The sequence below is a fragment of the Schistocerca cancellata genome, chromosome 2, assembly GCF_023864275.1.
Source record: "Schistocerca cancellata isolate TAMUIC-IGC-003103 chromosome 2, iqSchCanc2.1, whole genome shotgun sequence".
NCBI lineage: Eukaryota > Metazoa > Arthropoda > Insecta > Orthoptera > Acrididae > Schistocerca > Schistocerca cancellata.
The window spans coordinates 480,148,000-480,167,673 of NC_064627.1; the positions used below are offsets into that span (position 1 = coordinate 480,148,000).

At 40.0% G+C, this 19,674-nt stretch overlaps 1 protein-coding gene across 1 annotated transcript in view; it reads right to left on the minus strand.

Annotated features, from left to right (window-relative positions):
• LOC126162004 (brachyurin-like) overlaps window positions 1-7,211 on the minus strand; it is a 70,522-nt gene extending 63,311 nt beyond the window's left edge. Inside the window, exons 1-2 of the mRNA XM_049918225.1 lie at window positions 7,108-7,211; window positions 4,007-4,073 (exon numbers count right to left, since the gene is read on the minus strand). Coding sequence (XP_049774182.1) covers window positions 4,007-4,073; window positions 7,108-7,155 — 115 coding nt within the window. The 5' untranslated portion in view covers window positions 7,156-7,211. The remainder of the gene's footprint in view (window positions 1-4,006; window positions 4,074-7,107) is intronic.
• Between the last annotated feature and the right edge of the window lie 12,463 nt (window positions 7,212-19,674).

Consider the following 19,674-nt stretch of genomic DNA (forward strand, 5'->3'; position numbering starts at 1 on the left):
ATCTTGTATGTTAGTGTTAAGTGTTTTTAAGGTGATGTTTCTATAATTTCGTAGTCATGAATATGAACGTTTTGCCATTGAACTTCATACACAGCACCCTAAATGGAATCTAGATGAATATTTATTTGACTCTCTTGGGTGGGAGTTAATCCTTTTGTGACTTGACGTTTAGGAAGTCTTTTGCCCTTGAGATGAGTCGGTAGACATGGATATGGGGGCGTACACAATGTGGTATCAAAGGTATTCATGTTATTTAAGTTTTAATTTAATTGTATGATAGAGTAACAGAGCATCCGAAAATTGTGAATGTGGGACCATCTGTTTTCTACAGATATTCGGACACAGTGTTTAATAAGGATTGTTCTGTGGATTTGTATTCCTGTGCAATGACTTAAATAGACACATTATTATGTGTGAAAAGTTTGTACAGTGGATAACTTCAGTGTTTCAGTGGAGAACTGTATTTATGTGCAAAGTTTGAACAGGGTATTGGTGGGAGAATGTGCTGCCACACAATGTGATGTGATCTGACATGAACGCTGATACAGTGTCATGAAATATGATCCAAACTCTATTGACACAAACCTGAGTGAACAGTTGTGTTGCAATAAATATCGCATTTCCTAAAGTCATAAGCTGTAATTTCTTACGAAACCTATAATAGTGACATTTCACAATTTTTTGGTTCAATTTTGACTAACTTTATTGAGTGTTGGTTTCACTCAACTGTGCGAACTGAGTATTAACACTTAGTGTTTTCTGGGAGATTCATGACAATAAACTCTGAATCCGAATCTCCCTAGATCACAGAGTCGTCATGTGAGAATGGATTTGATATGTAAATTCATCTGTCTCTTATAGGTGTATCGAGTACTATTGCAAAACTCTAGTATTTAATTTCGAATGTTTCATGTCCTATCCGTGAACTGAGTCCCAAACCAATCCCATGCAAGAGTAGAGTTCATGTATGTCATTAACCCTGAACCAGAACCTCGATCCCGATCCTGGTCTCATCTTCCCATCGTCTGCAAACGTCGCAAATCACGACCAGCATCGTTCGTTGTCGTGTGAAGAGAATAATTTTATGTATTGGAGCAGAATATTGTAAAACATCTAAATTTTTCCTCTATTCAACACAATTAAAGATCAATGTGTCATTATGCAAAGAAATAAAGAAAACCATTGCAATTCTCAATACTGAAGGCCTTGATGCGGTTTTTTGCCTGGTTTTCCCGTTATCCATGCTCGAATGAGGAGGCAATATATAAATCCAGGATTGTCTTTCTGTTTTTCAGTACTGAGAACTGTAGGGTAGACACAAGAACTGTGGTTGATCCAGGATTGTCTTTCTGTTTTTCAGTACTGAGAACTGTAGGGTAGACGCAAGAACTGTGGATAGGAGTTCATAATCGATCTTCAGTACTCGCACTCCTAGGGAGGCATGTGTAGTCTAATAAACATGTAATGTACTGAATCGACTGTGAGAAAGCTTAGTGGCAAAGACGTTATCTGAGAGACTCTATGATAATTATATCGTTGACTCGGAATATTACTCTCTCTGTGGTTTACTCGTAACTAAGGGTAACTAGAGTTTTCTGTTCGCTTCTTTTGATGTTATGTGGAGAATTGTACAAGAGACACAATAAACCGTTATTATGTCATGAGAACAAAGGTGAGCGCTACGACCTTTATTAGTTCAAAATGGTTCTGAGCACTATGGGACTCAACTGCTGTGGTCATAAGTCCCCTAGAACTTAGAACTACTTAAACCTAACTAACCTAAGGACAGCACACAACACCCAGCCATCACGAGGCAGAGAAAATCCCTGACCCCGCCGGGAATCGAACCCGGGAACCCGGGCGTGGGAAGCGAGAACGCTACCGCACGACCACGAGATGCGGGCACGTTTATTAGTATTTTTGGAAGTACTGAAATAGCAGAATTGTTTCAGTTTGAATGCGACGTGTAAGAGAAGGGACGTGGACAACAGCACTCGAACCTACAATCTCATGTATGAATAGTTGCTAAAAATATCCAGCCGTCTCTCCCAAGACTCTTCATACGCGCAACAAACAGTAATTCCTTTAACAGCACTATCAGAGACAATTTTATCACGTTGTTACGACCTTTTACTGCGAGCATAATACAACGACAACAGACAAACAAAAAATAGGCAAACACATAAAAGAATCTACCACACCATGCAGCTTCAACACAATACCACAGTTCATCAAGAGTAGTGACTGGCGTATTGTGACGACCCAGTTGCTCGGCCACCATTGATCAGACGTTTTCAGTTGGTGAGAGATCTGGAGAATGTGCTGGCCAGGGCAGCAGTCGAACATTTTCTGTATCCAGAAAGGCCCGTCCAAGACCTGCAACATGCCGTCGTGCGTTATCCTGCTGAAATGTAGGGTTTCGCAGGGATCGAATGAAGGGTAGAGCCACGGGTCGTAACACATCTGAAATGTAACGTCCACTGTTCAAAGTGCCGTCTATGCGAACAAGAGGTGACCGAGACGTGTAACCAATGGCACCCCGTACCATCATGCCGGGTGATGCGCCAGTATGGCGATGACGAATACACGCTTCCAATGTGCGTTCACCGCGATGACGCCAAACACGGATACGACCATCGTGATGCTGTAAACAGAACCTGGATTCATGCGAAAAAATGACGTTTAGCCATTTGTGCAACCAGGTTCGTCGTTGAGTGCACCATCGCAGGCGCTCCTGTCTGTGATGCAGCGTCAAGGGTAACCGCAGCCATGGTCTCCGAGCTGATAGTCCATGCTGCTGCAAACGTCTTCGAGCTGTTCGTGCAGGTCGTTGTTGTCTTGCAAACGTCCCCATCTGTTGACTCAGGGATCGAAACGTGGCTGCACGATCCGTTACAGCCATGCGGATGAGATGCCTGTCATCTCGAATGCTAGTGATACGACGCCGTTCGGATCCAGCGCGGCGTTCCGTATTACCCTCCTGAATCCACCGATTCCATATTCTGCTAACAGTCACTGGATTTCCACCAACGCGAGCAGCAATGTCGCGATATGATAAACCGAAATCGCGATAGGCTACAATCCGACCTTTATCAAAGTCGGAAACATGATAGTACGCATTTCTTCTCCTTACACGAGGCATCACAACAACGTTTCACCAGGGAATGCCTGTCAACCGCTGTTTGTATATGAGAAATCGGTTGGAAACTTTCCTCATGTCAGCACGCTGCAGGTGTCGCCACAGCCGCCAACCTTGTGTGAATGCTCTGAAAAGCTAATCATTTGCATATCACAGCATCTTCTTCCTGTCGGTTAAATTTCGTATCTGTAGCACGTCATCTTCGTGGTGTAGCAATTTTAATGGCCAGTAGGGCACTTTTGGATTCCATCAAGGACCTGTGATCATAGCATATGATTGATGTTGTAGGGTTAGTAGCTCCCAGCTTTTGCTTATAGTACTGTAAGACCAAGATACTAAACGTGTGGCACAGAGGCTTGACACACTATGTTTCCCCGCTCAGAGGACTTGGCGGAAATAACAACTGATCGACGATGTAGGGAGACAGGTAGCACCGATCGAATATTCTGCAGCTATTTCATGGGTACTTTGTATAAGACCTTGAACACGAATATCACAAATGCAAAGAACGTTTGCTAGAATGGCCAGACAGAAAAGACTTAAGGGAGATTTAATGTACTGAAATAGTGTATGTGCAGTTAATTTTAAAATTTCATTTACTTTCAACAAATATGATTTAGAACATCGTATGATTTCAGAACAGAAATATGTACTGGAGCTAAGTAGTGATAGAATGTGGTGATAAGCAATGACACACAATTTGCGACTATGACTGCTGCCACAGGAAATACGTATTCTATGATATGGGTATTTAAAGGTCGCCAATAATTAAGCGACCAGTTATAAGATGTCACGGATTGGAGGCTTAAGGAAGAGTGAATTAAATACTGCTGTAAAACATATTTTTTCTCTGGTAGAAATACTTACGCACAAGTGGCTTTGTCTTCACCATAGGTATAAGATTGCGCCGTGGTGTCGCATACTGCGGCAGCGCCTGAGAACAAAGCAATGTTATACATTTTTGTTGATATCGTGTTCATCAACATCATACGTCAAAAATACGTCCTTTCTATATCTGTATAGATACTAATAATGATGCTGTAAAACAGTCGCGGCTGTCTGTCTATTTTACCGACGAATTTTAGTGGGGTTTTCACAGGTGCCGGCCGGAGTGGCTGAGCGGTTCAAGGCGCTTCACTCTGGGACCGCGCGACCGCTACGGTCGCAGGTTCGACTCCTGCTTTGGGCATGGATGTGTGTGATGTCCTTAGGTTAGTTAGGTTTAAGTAGTTCTAAGTTCTAGGGGACTGATGACCTCAGCAGTTAAGTCCCATAGTGCTCAGAGCCATTTGAACCATTTTTTTTTTTTTCACAGGTAACTTGAGCGTCGACTGGGACAACATTTTATATGAAATCGGATCAAGAAACAAATATCGTAATTTAAAGTTCTGTAAATGCGAAAAGTACTTCGTCTGTTATTTTTCCACGAATAAAATGCTGAATCGATGTTTATGATATTTGGTATGGAGGTAGCTTGAACGCCATGGAAGAACGTAGGCTACCATAAAAAGTGTGCAATTTAAGAAATTGATTGATTTGAAGAATATTACGCGAATTAGGAGAAAATATTTGCTCTTTAAGAGAGCTGTTTATTCTTTGACTTTTGAACTTTATCTTACTTGTGAAAATGCTTTTATTCGTTGATATGTTATACGAATTATGATTCGACATAACGTTTACAATGCTTATACAATCCTAAACGTCTTTAATCAATACTTCCATACTACACTTTAATACGTGCGGAAGTATCTCAGTTATGTTTTCACGACGAAACTACTGATCTAATTTCGATCAAATGTGATATGGAGACAGGTTTAATCCTGAGGAAGAACATAAGCTATTTTAGAAAATAAAAAAAGTCGGCCTCTAAAAGCATGAAATAACAGATGGAACACGCTTGCACCACTCAGCAACAACGTTGTGTGCGTGCATCCTTGTCATGAACTGGAATAGGTGATGTGATGGACGGGGGTGGGGGCGGGGGGGCGGGGGTGGGGAATGGGACGGGTGGCTGTGGCAGACATCCTGATCTATACTTACCCAAATAGGCAGACACGTGAAGGCAGCCGACGTTATTGCTTGTACAATAGCCTATTCACCATCACTCATTCTAACAAAACTACTGGTATGCAAGCACAGGCAGAGGAAACAGCTAGTTTTCAAGCAATCAACTAAGACAACAAATTATTTCATTTGTTTATACTGAAATAGAATCGAGCAGAATGCATCTGTGGTGACACATTATTTTACAATTTTTTGTGAGTTACCAACGTATATGTTCATATACAACCAAAATTTATAAAGTTGAAACAGTAATCACTAAATTTTCCACACAAAATCACTAAAATTGATGTGGTTGGTTCTGTCCACTGTATGACCAGATAAATCTTCAAAGGGTGAAGCTCAACGCAAACATGAGGGAACCTAATCAATAGCTGTAATGAAGCTGTCATGAAGTAATAACAGCAGATCTACTGTACACAACGTATTAACAAGTGTGAAATGGCAGTGATTGTAGATATTCAATGTGGCAAAGGGAATGCAATGCTCAGAACATTTCCTTCAGGTTCTTCATTGATCGCGTTCATGAAATGGAGTTAAACAGAATTATACGATTGTAAAATAGGGGAGAGGGGATTGTAGTGTGCTCACTTGAGCTAACCAGTGAAAATATCTGCAATTTTGCATGCGTGAAGGATGTAATATGATCAGTTAGGACATATGCTTAAAAACATTTAACTGAAACAAAGCGTTCGTTAATCAGATATTGTGTTCTGAAAATTATGACAACATATGAAATGGTTTACGGTACAAATGTTGTTACTCTGTGAGCTTTAATTCAGTTCTCTTAGAATTGATGTGCTACTAGAGTTCTTCAGCTACCTGAATCACTATATTATAAAAAAATATTTACCATAGAATGCATAGTGTATTTACACAATTTGCTGCTTAGAAATAGTGAAATTTATTGGAGGAGTTTAAAAAATTAAAAAATAATAATAAAAGTTTCGAAAATTATTGAACATGTTAAAAATTGTACCAAGTTCACAAAAACTCGCTGAATGGTGATAATTACATATTGCTTTGTCGCTGTAGTTTTCACACATTGTTGATGCATTTTATCCTAGATAAAAAACAAAGTCGGCTCTCTTCATATGATGTGGTATTTTAATATTTAGAATGCGTCTTACTTCAGGAAGTTGGAGAAAAAAGATAAGAAAATTGCATTATATGTTACCAAACTAGAGAAAGGACAATACTTTCGTCCGGTAAGCTATACTTTCTCTTCTTTAATTAAATTTGTAATATATGGTTCAGAATTTGTAGTTCCTGCTTAAACTAGCGAAATTCTATAGTCATAGATGTTTCCTAGCAAGCACACTACCCTGTGAGGACTTTGTATCATTTGCTGCACAGCGTATCTTTGAACTTAGTGTTTTTTTGGAACTGCGTATTTTGCATATTTTTGACAGATTCTTACTACTACAATTATTATATAAGTAAGAGTTATACTATACTAACCAATGAACCTCAGTGTAGTTCGATTGAAATTCCACGAATCTTATTGTGAAGTTACATTCATGAGGTTATCCGTCAGGATAGCTTCTAAATAACTTGGGAGGATAAATCAAATTCAATTATGAAAAATATAACAGGTACAACCTCAACCATAGTCACATCAAGTATTTCAGCACAATAAATCAGTACACAACTGGCTTTTCGACTATAGTTTCGCTCTACGATGCACACAGGTATCCCTTAGAAGTGTAATGTTGTTTTTTGTAACTGTTTCAACCAGTCTACATAAGCTCTGATGGCAAGGTTCGGTGGTAAGATTGGTTAAACGTAGTAAATGCATTGATGGTAACCTCATAATAGTCTACACAACGTTCAAAATAGCCATTGTATGACTCAGCTGTTTGCTGCACTTGTAGTATATGTGCTTAAGTGACTGCAACACATTTTACCTGAACGGCAGCGGCCACGGCAAAAAGCAATATTGCTAACACGTTCATTGTCGTTTACCACCTGCACCTGCGGATATTAGATGCAACGCTCCGTTTTATACTCGATATTGTGCAGACTTGTTGACAAATGAGTTATCAAACTCAGTTTCAGATTTCAAGATAAAGCTAACAAAACGGACTTTGAAACTCTCAGAGGGCTCTGATATCTGTAAAATTGGAAAGATAACAGTGATTTTCAAGTAACAGGAAGTGGTACAGGATCGAAACAACAAGGATTGGTTTAGTGGTTTAGCACACAGTCGACACCATGGTTATTTGATATGCATTTGCTATGATTGAGAGAAACCGTGGAGCATCCTGATCGGGGGAGCCCGACGGAGATTTGAAACCGCCTCATCCCTAATAAGAAAGCAATGCCTTAAGCAGCCTAATCTACGTGTAGAAACAATTTACGTACCTGACAAAAAAGTCAAGCAGCCAGATTGGCAGGAGCAAAGGAATGAGGGTATGTGACAGAGTATGTGATGTTATGTAAGTGATTACAAACTCTAGTGAAGTTTACAAAACATGTGGGTGTGTGAGACTAATAATCAGCATGACAGTGGACCTCTCTCTCTTGCGTGGATGTATGCAAAAGATTCGATTGTGGAAGGTGTCATAAAGACTTTGTATCCTTTCCTGAGGCAAGTTTGCCCACAACTGTTGTAGCTTGTTCTTGATATGGTGGTTACTGGCACTAGGACAATGTTGACCTGCGAGCCGGTCTCACACATGTTCTATCGGGGACAGATTTAGGGATCTCGCTGGCCATGGTAGTACCTCAACAACACACAGACAGTTTGAAGAGACACGTGACATTGTAAGCGTATTGTCATGTCGCTGGCTTAGTTGCGGAGTATCTTTGCAGGCAGCGCGTTTGCAGAGTCGAGCACAGGACACTGAACTGTTGTGTTGTGGGTAGCTTTGCATGTGAGAGGCATTGTTATTATGGATGTTCAAGTTCTATTACAGTAAGGTGATGAAATATGGAAGTGATTCAGAGTAAAGAATGACGTAATAAAAAAAATAAGCAGTGCCGGGGATAACGTATTTGTGTATCCTCCCGTTGCGTGTCGCACAGCTTCAATCATCAGCGCCGTGTTCGGACTCTCAGAATGAACTAATGTGAATCAGTAAAGATTAGTTACCAAAAAAAGTGCAATCAAGTGCCAGTGTCTTTAAGCGAGTGGGTTCGGTCATCGCGTTTCCGCATCATCAACAACCAGCCGCGCCGCGACGGTTACGCTCGCGCTCGTACGATTGTGAACTGTGAACTGTAATTTAACTTTATGAGCAGTGTTATATCATTACTAGTGACAAGGAGGACTGGAACCGAAAGTGCGTGACGAGCGTAAGGACTTTCGTTCGATCATTCGGCTTCCGCATCATTAACAGTCACCCGTGTTGCGTCTGTTAAGGATACGCTCGTCCAAGTGATATTATGGACAGATAATCATGAAGAATGTTAATTAGGATAAGCAGTTATGACTTAGAATGTAAACAGTGCAACCTGTGATTAGCATATCGTCTCAGAATATAGATGTTCATACCAGACGTAGGACAGTGTTGTGCTTAACATTGAGTGACTCTCCTAAACCCGCTTGCATATTTAAATACATAATTTCAGGCAAGCCAGCAGCAGTGTGGAGCAGAACTACGCGACCCTCGCGGGATTATCACGTACATGATGAGGACAGGGCGCGCGGTCACAAAACGAGAAGCGACTACCAGGTAAGGAGACCCCCCACCATTTGTACCCCCGAGCGTGTTACAACATGTGTGGACGAGCATTGTCGAGTTAAAAAATTGTGCGACAGTACTATTTCGTGGGAGGTAACATTTGAGGGCGCAGGATGTCCGTCTGACATACTATTTTGTCGTCAGAGTTCTCTCAATCAATAGCAGCAGCGACCTGAAGTCATACCCGATGCCCCCCCATACCGTGACACCAGGTGTAACACTGCTATGCTTTTCCAAAGCATCGCGAGAATGGGAGGACCTCCTGGAACGTTCATCCACGGAAGTGCAGAGCCGTGATTCATCGCCGAACGCATTGGAGCCGCGCAATGCAGTTGCGCCAGTGATTGGCAGTCCATTCTTCCCGATCGCGGCACTGCAGTGGGGTCCCTTTCAGACTCTGTCAGGAGCTGTTAACGCTGCCTCATATGAGCACGCTGCACCTCCACGTTCTTCGCAGTTGTCAACCAACGTCTGACTCTGTTCACGTCCCTTATGTGCGCTACCAGGCCTGGTTACAACACCAGACACGAACAAGCTCCCTCTGGTAGCCGTTCTCCTGTCACGAAGAGCTGCAGCTCTAATTATTTACATATCAGCAGACGGGGTGCAAATGTAAAAAAAATTACACTCTTTGACGTGTCTTCAAGGTACTTAATTGTTTTTTTCAGGCAATGTAATAAACACGTAATTAAATAGCTCTCAGTCTCTTCACTGCTTTTCATTACAACACATTTATTTCGATCGCACATATAAATTGAACAACCTAAGTAACCTTGATTGGTCTGCAAATCTAATCTAATTTAATGTGTATGACACCTGTAGCCAAAGACGTTATCTGTCTTGCTGCTGGCTCCCACTGTGTGATAAGCAAGCGTTTTAAGTGATTCACATTGTCAGCAAAAACGCTGGCGGCCCTCCTCCATTACCAGACTGCTAATCTCTTGTGATAAGCAGTTGTTTACTACTTGCCACAAAGGAACGCTCAGCAACAAAATCACCCTAGAATGTACAAGCGTTTCTGTTTCGTCGGCATTGGGCCGCGAAGGTAAAAAAAAAAGGGGCATAGAATATCGTCGAAGTTCCGCTGTGTTGTAAGGGACGACAGCCAAAGGGGTCCTGCTGTGATAATAAATAGCATCCCATACCATCACTGCTGGTTATCGGGCCTTATGGCGGCCGAAAATCAGGTTGGTATCCAACCATCGTCTGGGGCGTCTCCAGACACATCTTCGCTGCTCATTGGGGATCAGTTGGAATTGGTACTTATCACTGAAGATTACTCCAGTCATTGACGTTCCAGGCCGACACCCCTGAAAACGGGCTGTTTGGTGTACAGAGGCCAATGTTATGCGGCGCAATGGACGCCGTGAGCTCAACCTCGTTTCCGTGATCTTGCTATTAAAGGTTCTTGTGGTCACTGAAGCACCAGTTGCACATTGGATCGTTGACAATGATGAATCCAGGGCTCTGAGTGGCTATGTGACGATTTCTCTATCTTCATGTTCAATCGTCTCTCTAAATCGATTGCTTCCTTCTTGCCACTGTGTTCGGCTATGGTTTACTAATGCTGAAATCAGACCTTCTGCGAGGCATAGTCACTGGCCAACCGAGTACAAAGAACGATGTTTACCGAGACTTTACGCCCTGGTATCGACATGTCCCGTGTTTACTATCTTTGCCAGCTACGCAGTGAAATTGCGCTGCAGCGTCACACATTAATCCATCGACCACCATAGCTTACAAGATACGTGTATGAACATCAGTTTGTGAGCAATTTGCATAGCTACTTTGTGATGCGTCTATTTTTTTTTTTTTGTCTCAGATTGTATTTAAGAATGCTTTTCGCGGTCAAACTGACAGCTCCTTCTGTCTCGGTTCCAAAGAACCCTGCGTTCCGCGAGCAACGCTGCAGCTCAATATTGGATTAGATCAGGTGAAAGAGACCCTGATTCCGATATTAAGAAAATTTGTGGGTTCTTTATTAGCTCTCTAGATAAATCTTATTTAGATTATAAAACGGGTCGGCAAATGAAACAGAAAGAATTGCCTTGCTGTAGTCCTGAGGGATAACGAGAGAGAAATGTACAACTGGGGCCACAGCGACAGCATGTTAACTTCGACCTTGAACTCTACTTGTGTGCTATATGGTGCACGAAATAGTTCGAGCAGCGTCGTTTCGGTTCAAATGGTTGAAATGACGCTAAGCACTATGGGACTTAACGTCCGAGATCATCAGTCCGCTAGACTTAGAATTACTTAAACCTAACTAACCTAAGGACATCACACACATCTATGTCCGAGGCACGATTCGAATCTGCGACCGTAGCAACGTCGTTTTGATCAAGCAGGATTTGTAATAGAGTCTCCACCTATCCTCTGAATGTTATCTGTGTTTTTTGGCCGCTGACGCTAGTGACGAGAGGAACTCACTCTGGCCTGCACCGTCTGCCTACATAGACCTGAAGCGCATGCTTTTAATTCTCTCCTGTTACAGACGTAAGTAGACCACATTCTTGAAACGAGATACAGGAACATTCCTGGGACACATTGGGATGGAGAACGGAAACATTCACATAAGACAGCGTAAATTGCAGGAGCCCAGTAGGGAGATAAAAATATTATAGAAAATAAATATTTGAGATTCTATAAAGTAACGAAGTGACAGATTTTTGTATATAGAAAAGAATGTGACTCACGGGGTCAATCACAACTTAATTAATATTAAGGTTATGACCTCCACTATACTGTTTACCCATCTGCGAAACCAAGAGAACGATCCCAACTTTGGTAGGACTCGACCGTTTAGCAAGCTTAACTTACAGTTATTTGTTTACTCCTGTGAAATAACATTGCACCAGCCTCCAAGCAGTTCCATTGTGAATGCCGTTCTAAGTCAAGGGATGAGTTAGCCACAGTTTTGTAAGTTGCTTAAAATCGCTCTGATTGCAGTCAACCGATCGGAATACGCAGTGACAGGGCGTAATGGAAGGGCTAGCGACGTACGTGTGCCAAAGATACTCCAAGTATTATCATCTCCCATGGACACTATTCTCTACATGAAGTGCAACATCTGTCAGCACTCGTCCGTCTGACTGTGAATGGCGTATCCGTGGGGTAGGTCTAAGAAATTTGTAAGGGAACGCGACGCGGAAGTGATACTAACTGTTTAAAGTTTTTGTAAATAAGGGGACGCAAGAAAACACTAATTTAAGGTATAAAAATCACCTTGTAATATAACCCAGCGTACTATACACGACATATCCGTAAAACTCTACGTTTTCTAATTTTAACATGTTTTAGAAGGAATGCGTACACGTTTCCCGTTCTTCCTATAACCACTCGCTATATAGCCGGTCTTTTTTTAAAGTAAAATTTATTAGAACTGGCATGAACAATTCCCAAATTTCATACAAAATCATGAATTCCAATTTTAACATAGAGAAAATTAAACAAACGCATAATAAGAGCCAATTGAATTGAATATTATACGCAAAGTAGCTAGGGGCTATATTGAAACAGTTTCTAATGAACGTGCCTTTGGTTTTACAATTACTATATAAACCCAGCGCACTTATCGTTAACGTCTTTAGCGTCTGGGAGTCTTAAGTGTCTGAGGATCTCTGGCGTAAGGGGTCTTTAAAATCTGAGAGTCTTTGTGTTCGAGATTTTAGTGTCCGAGCTTCTAGCATTTGAGTCATGAGTATTCGTGTCTCTTTATGTTCGTGCGCCACTGTGTGAGATAGCTAACTTTACTGAAGGTCGGGCTAATTAAAAATAAATGTCTGATCGTTTAATTTACTGTCAAAGGTACGAAAACTGACAGAAATGAGATAAAGCTAACATACAACGAACATTTCAGTCGATAAAAGATCGGTATCATTAATTTCAATTTAAGAACATCAGTTGTTGCCGAAGCTAATATTCAAACAGCGCGTCGAAACTTGACTTTCGATTATACACCCTGTTTGGACATTTATTATCGAACTAAAGTGTGACCATTCATAGCAGCAAATCATATCGAAGGAATTATGTTAATAAAAGCCAAGTTAAGGAAAAACTACAGTCTGCTACGATTTCGAACAGAGTATCAAGAGAATTGTGACGTGTATTGGCTTATCTCTGGACAGTAATAATAATAATAGTTTATTCCACATTAATATTAAACGGAATAATTTTCAACGGATAAAACATTGTGCTTTGTTAAATGAAACGTGTGTCTTTCGAAGGAATTAATTCGGTGTACATGTGCTACGCTAATCGAAGATATCAGTTATCTGGAAACGCGAATCGGTCGCCTAGTAACTGTTAATGAGGATCTTTGGTGGCAACCGCTAAACAACGTAGCTAGGCGACAGAAATACTTAGAATCTAAGTTTATTAACGAAAGAGACATTAAAAGATTTTGTGAAACCGCAGTTAGCCCAAAGAGCGCACATAATCAACAAATATTGACTGCAGTAACAGATAGTGTTGTGTCACTTCGCTTTCACGTATCTCGACGAGTTGAAGAATACTGGCTGGGCGTAGAAGGAGGACGTTATACTTCCGATGGTCGTGGAAGTGCCAGTAGGCAGCGACAGGAGGCGTCACAAATGGCGCCCAACGGGGGGTTCGAAGGTAATAAATTTACAATATACAGTTCATACATGCTAATTTGTGAATTATTTACTGACTGTATACCAACGAAATAACCCCTCGTGTTAACTTACTCGTGTTACACGTTCACTGTCTTCGACAAACTGCGCCCGGAGTGACAGGAAGAAAGTACTACAACAAACTGAAAGCGATAGACGTCGTGCCTGAGGGAGGCACACATACAGGTGTTATAAATGACAGAAAACCGAAGTACGTATCGAAATAATTGATACGACGGCATTTTTGCACACATACAGGTGTTATAAATGACAGAAAACCGAAGTACGTATCGAAATAATTGATACGACGGCATTTAAAGTTTGAGTCATAGCTCATTGTGCTTCAGTTAAATATACTGCAGCTGGCGAACAACAACGGCAAGTTCGTCGCGTTGTTGAATTGATTTCGTAACTTAGACAGTATTTGTGTGTTGTGTATCTGTAGTTGCATCAGTGTTGGTTGGTTGTAATTTGTGGTATTTGACCATGTCGAGGAATTCCTAAGGTTGAGGTCTAATGTAGAGGATGTGAACGAAGACATGACTAGGGAGGAGGGAACAGAAATGGAAGATAGTAGGGCAGGAGAGTTAGAATCATCGTATGCGAACGGAATGGACACGTTGTTTGCGACGGAAACGACTGACAGTAATAATTTCGGAATGTCGATACCAAATAGTGATTCAACTGTAAGACCTAGTAGAATTGTTAAACCCACAAATGAAATGGGTGTGGGTGTTTTGTTTGACTTTTTAATTAAATTCTAGGAGGAAATATTAGAAGCTAATCGGCAATGGGATCAAAAAGACGGAGAATACAGGGAAGAAAGGAATCAGAAAGACCGAGAATTTAAGGAGAAAATCAAACAAGCGGTTAAATTGTTAGAGGCTCAAACTGAGGAAAGAGGAGATAGACTGGCTAAGGAACTCGAGAACCTGAGACTGGACTTAAATTCAGCAAGTAGTAAACGTGCTACTTTACAAGGATCGATAAGAACTTTACAGAAGGATGTGGAATAGATACTTTAAGAGCAGTCTACCGTGTCAGATGAATAGATGATCTGTCAATCAAAGTAAGAAGCCTACATTTAAGAAGTTAATATTGCCTTTTCTTAGCCATGTGTTGGATGCGTCTTGATCGATGTGTGGCTGTGTTAGATGACACGGGTGCTCGCCATCTAGTGTTTTCTTTTTCCAGTTTACTTTCTTTGTATCTGTTGATGTTATGTGATTTAAAGGGTTGTAGAAGTGGTTATGAAATTGCAATGGTGTAGCCGATGTATTTATATGAGTGATTGCTTTGTGTATTTTGCTAGTTTCTGCTCGTTCAATAAAGAATTTTCTTAAATTGTCTACCTGTCCATAATGTACGTTTTTTATGTCGATAAATCCCCTTCCTCCTTCCTTTCTGCTTAATGTGAATCTTTCTGTTGCTGAATGTATGTGATGTATTCTATATTTGTGGCATTGTGATTGTGTAAGTGTATTGAGTGCTTGTAGTTCTGTGTTACTCCATTTCACTACTCCAAATGAATAGGTCAATATTGGTATAGCATAAGTATTTATAGCTTTCGTCTTGTTTCTTGCTGTCAATTCTGTTTTCAGTATTTTTGTTAGTCTTTGTCTAACTTTTTCTTTTAGTTCTTCTTTAATATTTGTATTATCTATTCCTATTTTTTGCCTGTATCCTAGATATTTATAGGCATCTGTTTTTTCCATCGCTTCTATGCAGTCGCTGTGGTTATCCAATAAGTTATCTTCTTGTTTAGTGTGTTTTCCCTTGACTATGCTATTTTTCTTACATTTGTCTGTTCCGAAAGCCATATTTATATCATTGCTGATACTTCTGTTAACTTTAGTAATTGGTTGAGTTGTTGATTTGTTGCTACCAGTAGTTTTAGATCATCCATGTATGGCAAATGTGTGATTTTGTGTTGGTATGTTACAGTAATATTATTTCCATAATTTGTATTATTTAGCATGTTGGATAGTGGGTTTGGAGCAAGGCAGAACCAGAAAGGACTTAATGAGTCTCTTTGGTATGTTCCATGCTTAATCTGTATTGGCTGTGATGTGATATTATTTGAATTTGTTTGGATATTAAGTGTGGGTTTCCAATTTTTCATTACTATGTTTAGGAACTGTATTAATTTAGGATCTACTTTGTATATTTCCAATATCTGTAGTAATCATGAGTGGGGTACGCTATCAAAAGCTTTTTGGTAATCAATGTATGCATAGTGTAGCGACCTTTGTTTAGTTTTAGCTTGATATGTCACCTTGGCATTTATTATCAGCTGCTTTTTACATCCTGGGGGGGGGGGGGATGCTCCTTTGCAGCAGCCTTTTTGTTCTTCATTTATAATTTTGTTCTGTGTTGTATGTGCCATTAATTTCTGTGTAATGACTGAAGTTAATATTTTGTATATTGTTGGTAGGATTGTTACGGGGCGATATTTTGCTGGGTTTGCTGTGTTTGCTGTGTCTGCTTGATCTTTAGGTTACAGATAAGTTATTCCTTGTGTAAGTGTGTCAGGGACTGTGTATGGGTCTGCAATGCAACTGTTAAATAATTTAGTTAGATGTGAATGTGTTGAGGTGAACTTCCTTAGCCAGAAATTTGCTATTTTATCTTTTCCAGGGGCTCTCCAATTGTGCGTAGAATTAATTGCTCGGGTGACTTCATGTTGCAAAATTATCACTTCAGGCATTTGTCGTATCATGTTGTATGTGTCTGTTTCTGCTTGTATCCACCGTGCATGCCTGTTATGTTGTACCGGGTTTGACCATATGTTGCTCCAGAAGTGTTCCATGTCTGTTATGTTTGGTGGATTGTCTATTTTAATGTGTGTGTTATCTATTGTCTGGTAAAATTTCTATTGGTTTGTGTTGAATATTTGGTTTTGTTTCCTTCTGTTTTCACTTTTTTTATACCTCCTAAGTCGTTTGGCCAATGCTTGTAATTTCTGCTTCTTTTCATCTAATTGCTCTATCGCTTCTTGTTGTGAGATTTTACCTAAGCTTTTTCGTTTTTTTGTCTGATATTTCATTTCTTATTAATTGTGTTAGCTGTCCAATGTCTTTTCTCAGGTTTGTATTGTCCATTAAAGTTCATTACAGTGCACCTTTTCCTCGCTTTTAACGAAGGAAAGGGTTCATTTTTGTCGTTTTATTGACTATTTTGTCGTTGTTCACAGATCTGGTAGTACATAAGAATTGAAGTACTTAACTTCAGGTGTGCCACAAGTGTTTAGTCCCGGGGAAGTCATGGAAATCACTTCCGACGTCACAGTTTACTGATTTGGTTATCCAGTGTTCTAAGGTTAGTGTTAGTCATACGTTGAGTTATTAGCATTTTGAAGTCTTCCATAAGTTGCTCCTCCAGTCGCCTGCATGGCATTACATAGTTAGTTTCTCATGTTGTCAGTGAGTGTGGGCGCACTTTGACGATAACTGTTCCCGACAGCTTGCTCTCGTCGTCAAACATAATTGGCATAATGTTTTTGTTCAGAGGTGTTTGCACTACAAATTTCACCGTATCACGTCGCTGTCATTGTTCGCATTCACACACAAGACCTAACAACGCACTTGTTCATACACGCGAATAACTTCACACGTAAACACACTGATCACATTGTGTTTGACAGAAGTTTCAATTTGTGGACATTTATATATTCTGGTCCTTTTCTATACTCTTGTCCTTATTTACAGGTATAGATCAATACATTGCCATGGAAATAAAATTAAGAATACAATTACAACTATATTTCTCACTCATTCATGTGAGGGTTTCATGTTAGGCATATACAATACTATTCACATTTCTCCTTACGTTGTGATCTAGTTTTTACAACTAAATAACAGAATGAAATAAGTATCCTTGAAGGGAAATCGCCCACCTGGCTAATCTGGGGTGTAATAATTTACATGATAGAAGAAATGTCAACGCATGATGATTTGTGTATACCCTTGTGTGCTTGCCAAAAATATAATAGTTAAATTTCTTGAAACCTTAGACTATTGCTAATGTTTCTAGTTCTGTAGTTGTGTAAGATCTTTCACATTTGGTCAAAGTTCTGTTAGCAAATCCTATAATTCTAACTTCTTCCTTACCATCTTTATTTACAACTTGGAAAAGACATGCTCCTAAACCATTGTTGGAAGCATCACAAGCTAAACAGAATTCTGAGCTAAAATCTGGGTGTCATAATATGTCTGCATTCATTATTGCATGTTTAATTTTCTCAAAGCCTTCCTGACATGCCTTACTTCAATGCCAAGTCTGGTTTTTCTTAAGTAGTTTGAGTAGATGTGGGTTGTTTAGAAGTGGGTGAGGTAAAAAATTTGTAAACAATGAGAAAAACCCAATTAGTGACCTTAGTTGTTTCTTTGTTCTGGGTGCTGGGAGATTCTTGAGTGCATCCAGCTTCATGGGATCTAGCCTTATGCCTTGTGCATTTATTATATGTCCTAGAAATTTTATTTGTTCACAAGCAAACTTAGACTTAGATAGATTCACTGTAACACCACATTCCGTAAATCTGTTTAATAGCTTGTTAAGAATGTATGAATGTTCTTCCCATGTGTGGGTGGCTATCAAAAGTTCATCCACACAGTGTGTGACAGAATGTTTTAAGTCTTCATTCAGTACCATCTCTAAAGCTGAGATGAAAACACCAGAGCTGATATTCAAGCCAAAAGGCAGTACAAAAAATTGATAACTCTTTCCATTAAACGAAAAAGCTGTGTATTTTCTACACTGAGGTTCCAGTCTTGTTTGCCAGAAGGAATTGACCAAATCAAAGGAACTAAAATATCTTACATCTAGAAATTTCTGCAGTTGCTCTTCAAGGTTCTCAGGCTTAGTTCTAACAGGTAGTATAATCTGGTTTATTGCCCTAGCATCTAACACAAGTCTAATGCTACCATTAGTTTTCCTTACAACTAATAGTGGGCTACAATATGAAGATATGCTGGGCTCAATAATATTCCACTCCAGCATCTGTTTTAACTGTTTCCAAACTGCTGCTTTCTGTGAGTGTGGTACACTATATGATTTGTGGTAGAATACTGTATGAGGCTTCACTTCAATGTTATAAGAATGTGTGTTAATTTCTCCTGGGCTATTTGAGAAAACACTTGCATATCAATGCAATAGTTCTGCTAGTTCACTTTGTTCATCCTCAGATAAGGCCGATGATTGCTGTACCTTCCTCTGTATAATTGTATCTGTCTCAAACATGTCTTGCTTAGGTACCCATGTGCATGTCTCTGTATCATCATGTTCATCATGTATTATCTGTAACTTTTATCCTGGTCAGTGTTTATCATGGGTTACTTCTCTAGTTTCTAAGTGTGTGGTGTGCTGATTGCCAAAATCCTTAAAACTACATGTTTGTGCAGAAAAGTCAATTATAGCGTTCTTTTCACACAAGAAATCCAGTCCCAGTATAGCATCACATATTAAATTAGGTACAACTAAGAATGCCCAATTGATCGATCCATTCTCTACTTGAACTGGTGTATAAACTTGCTTCTTATTACTAATAGGCTTGTTACCTACAGCAGTCAGTATGTTGCATCCTTGCACTGGAAACACAGCCACTTGTCCACGTTCTTGCATTAAATTGTAAAAATTCTCTGATAATACCCTTACAGCTGCACCAGTATCTAATGTGAGACTTGTCGTTATACCTCCTACTTTTGCTTTAGAGGAAGCAAGTTCTACTATTTTGTGTGATGAACGGCAAATATTGTCATCATTTTCAGTGAGTTCATCTGATAAATTTTGATCATAATTATAACGTAAGAATAACACAGGTCTATGTTTGTAAATACTTCTTATTTTTTCTTGTTCAGTACTTACTGTGTCAGTCTTAAATAATTCTTGTTAATCAAAGTCGCCCCCATAGTATTCCTCAGCCACAACTTGGGGTCTAGTAATGGCTGTCATTAGTTTAAATGTCTGTCTTGTGTTCCGTCAGTCTGTCTTGGTGTAGGTGGGTTATTGTCTACCTCTATTATGTTTACATTCGAGTACTGTCTATTCCAGTCAGCCGCATTCCTTCCTTGTTGCTGTGTAAAAGTTGCATTAGGTGTCTGTTGTGTTGTGTTCTGTACTGCATTGCTGCAGTTCCTTTGCGGCGGTTGCTGTGATT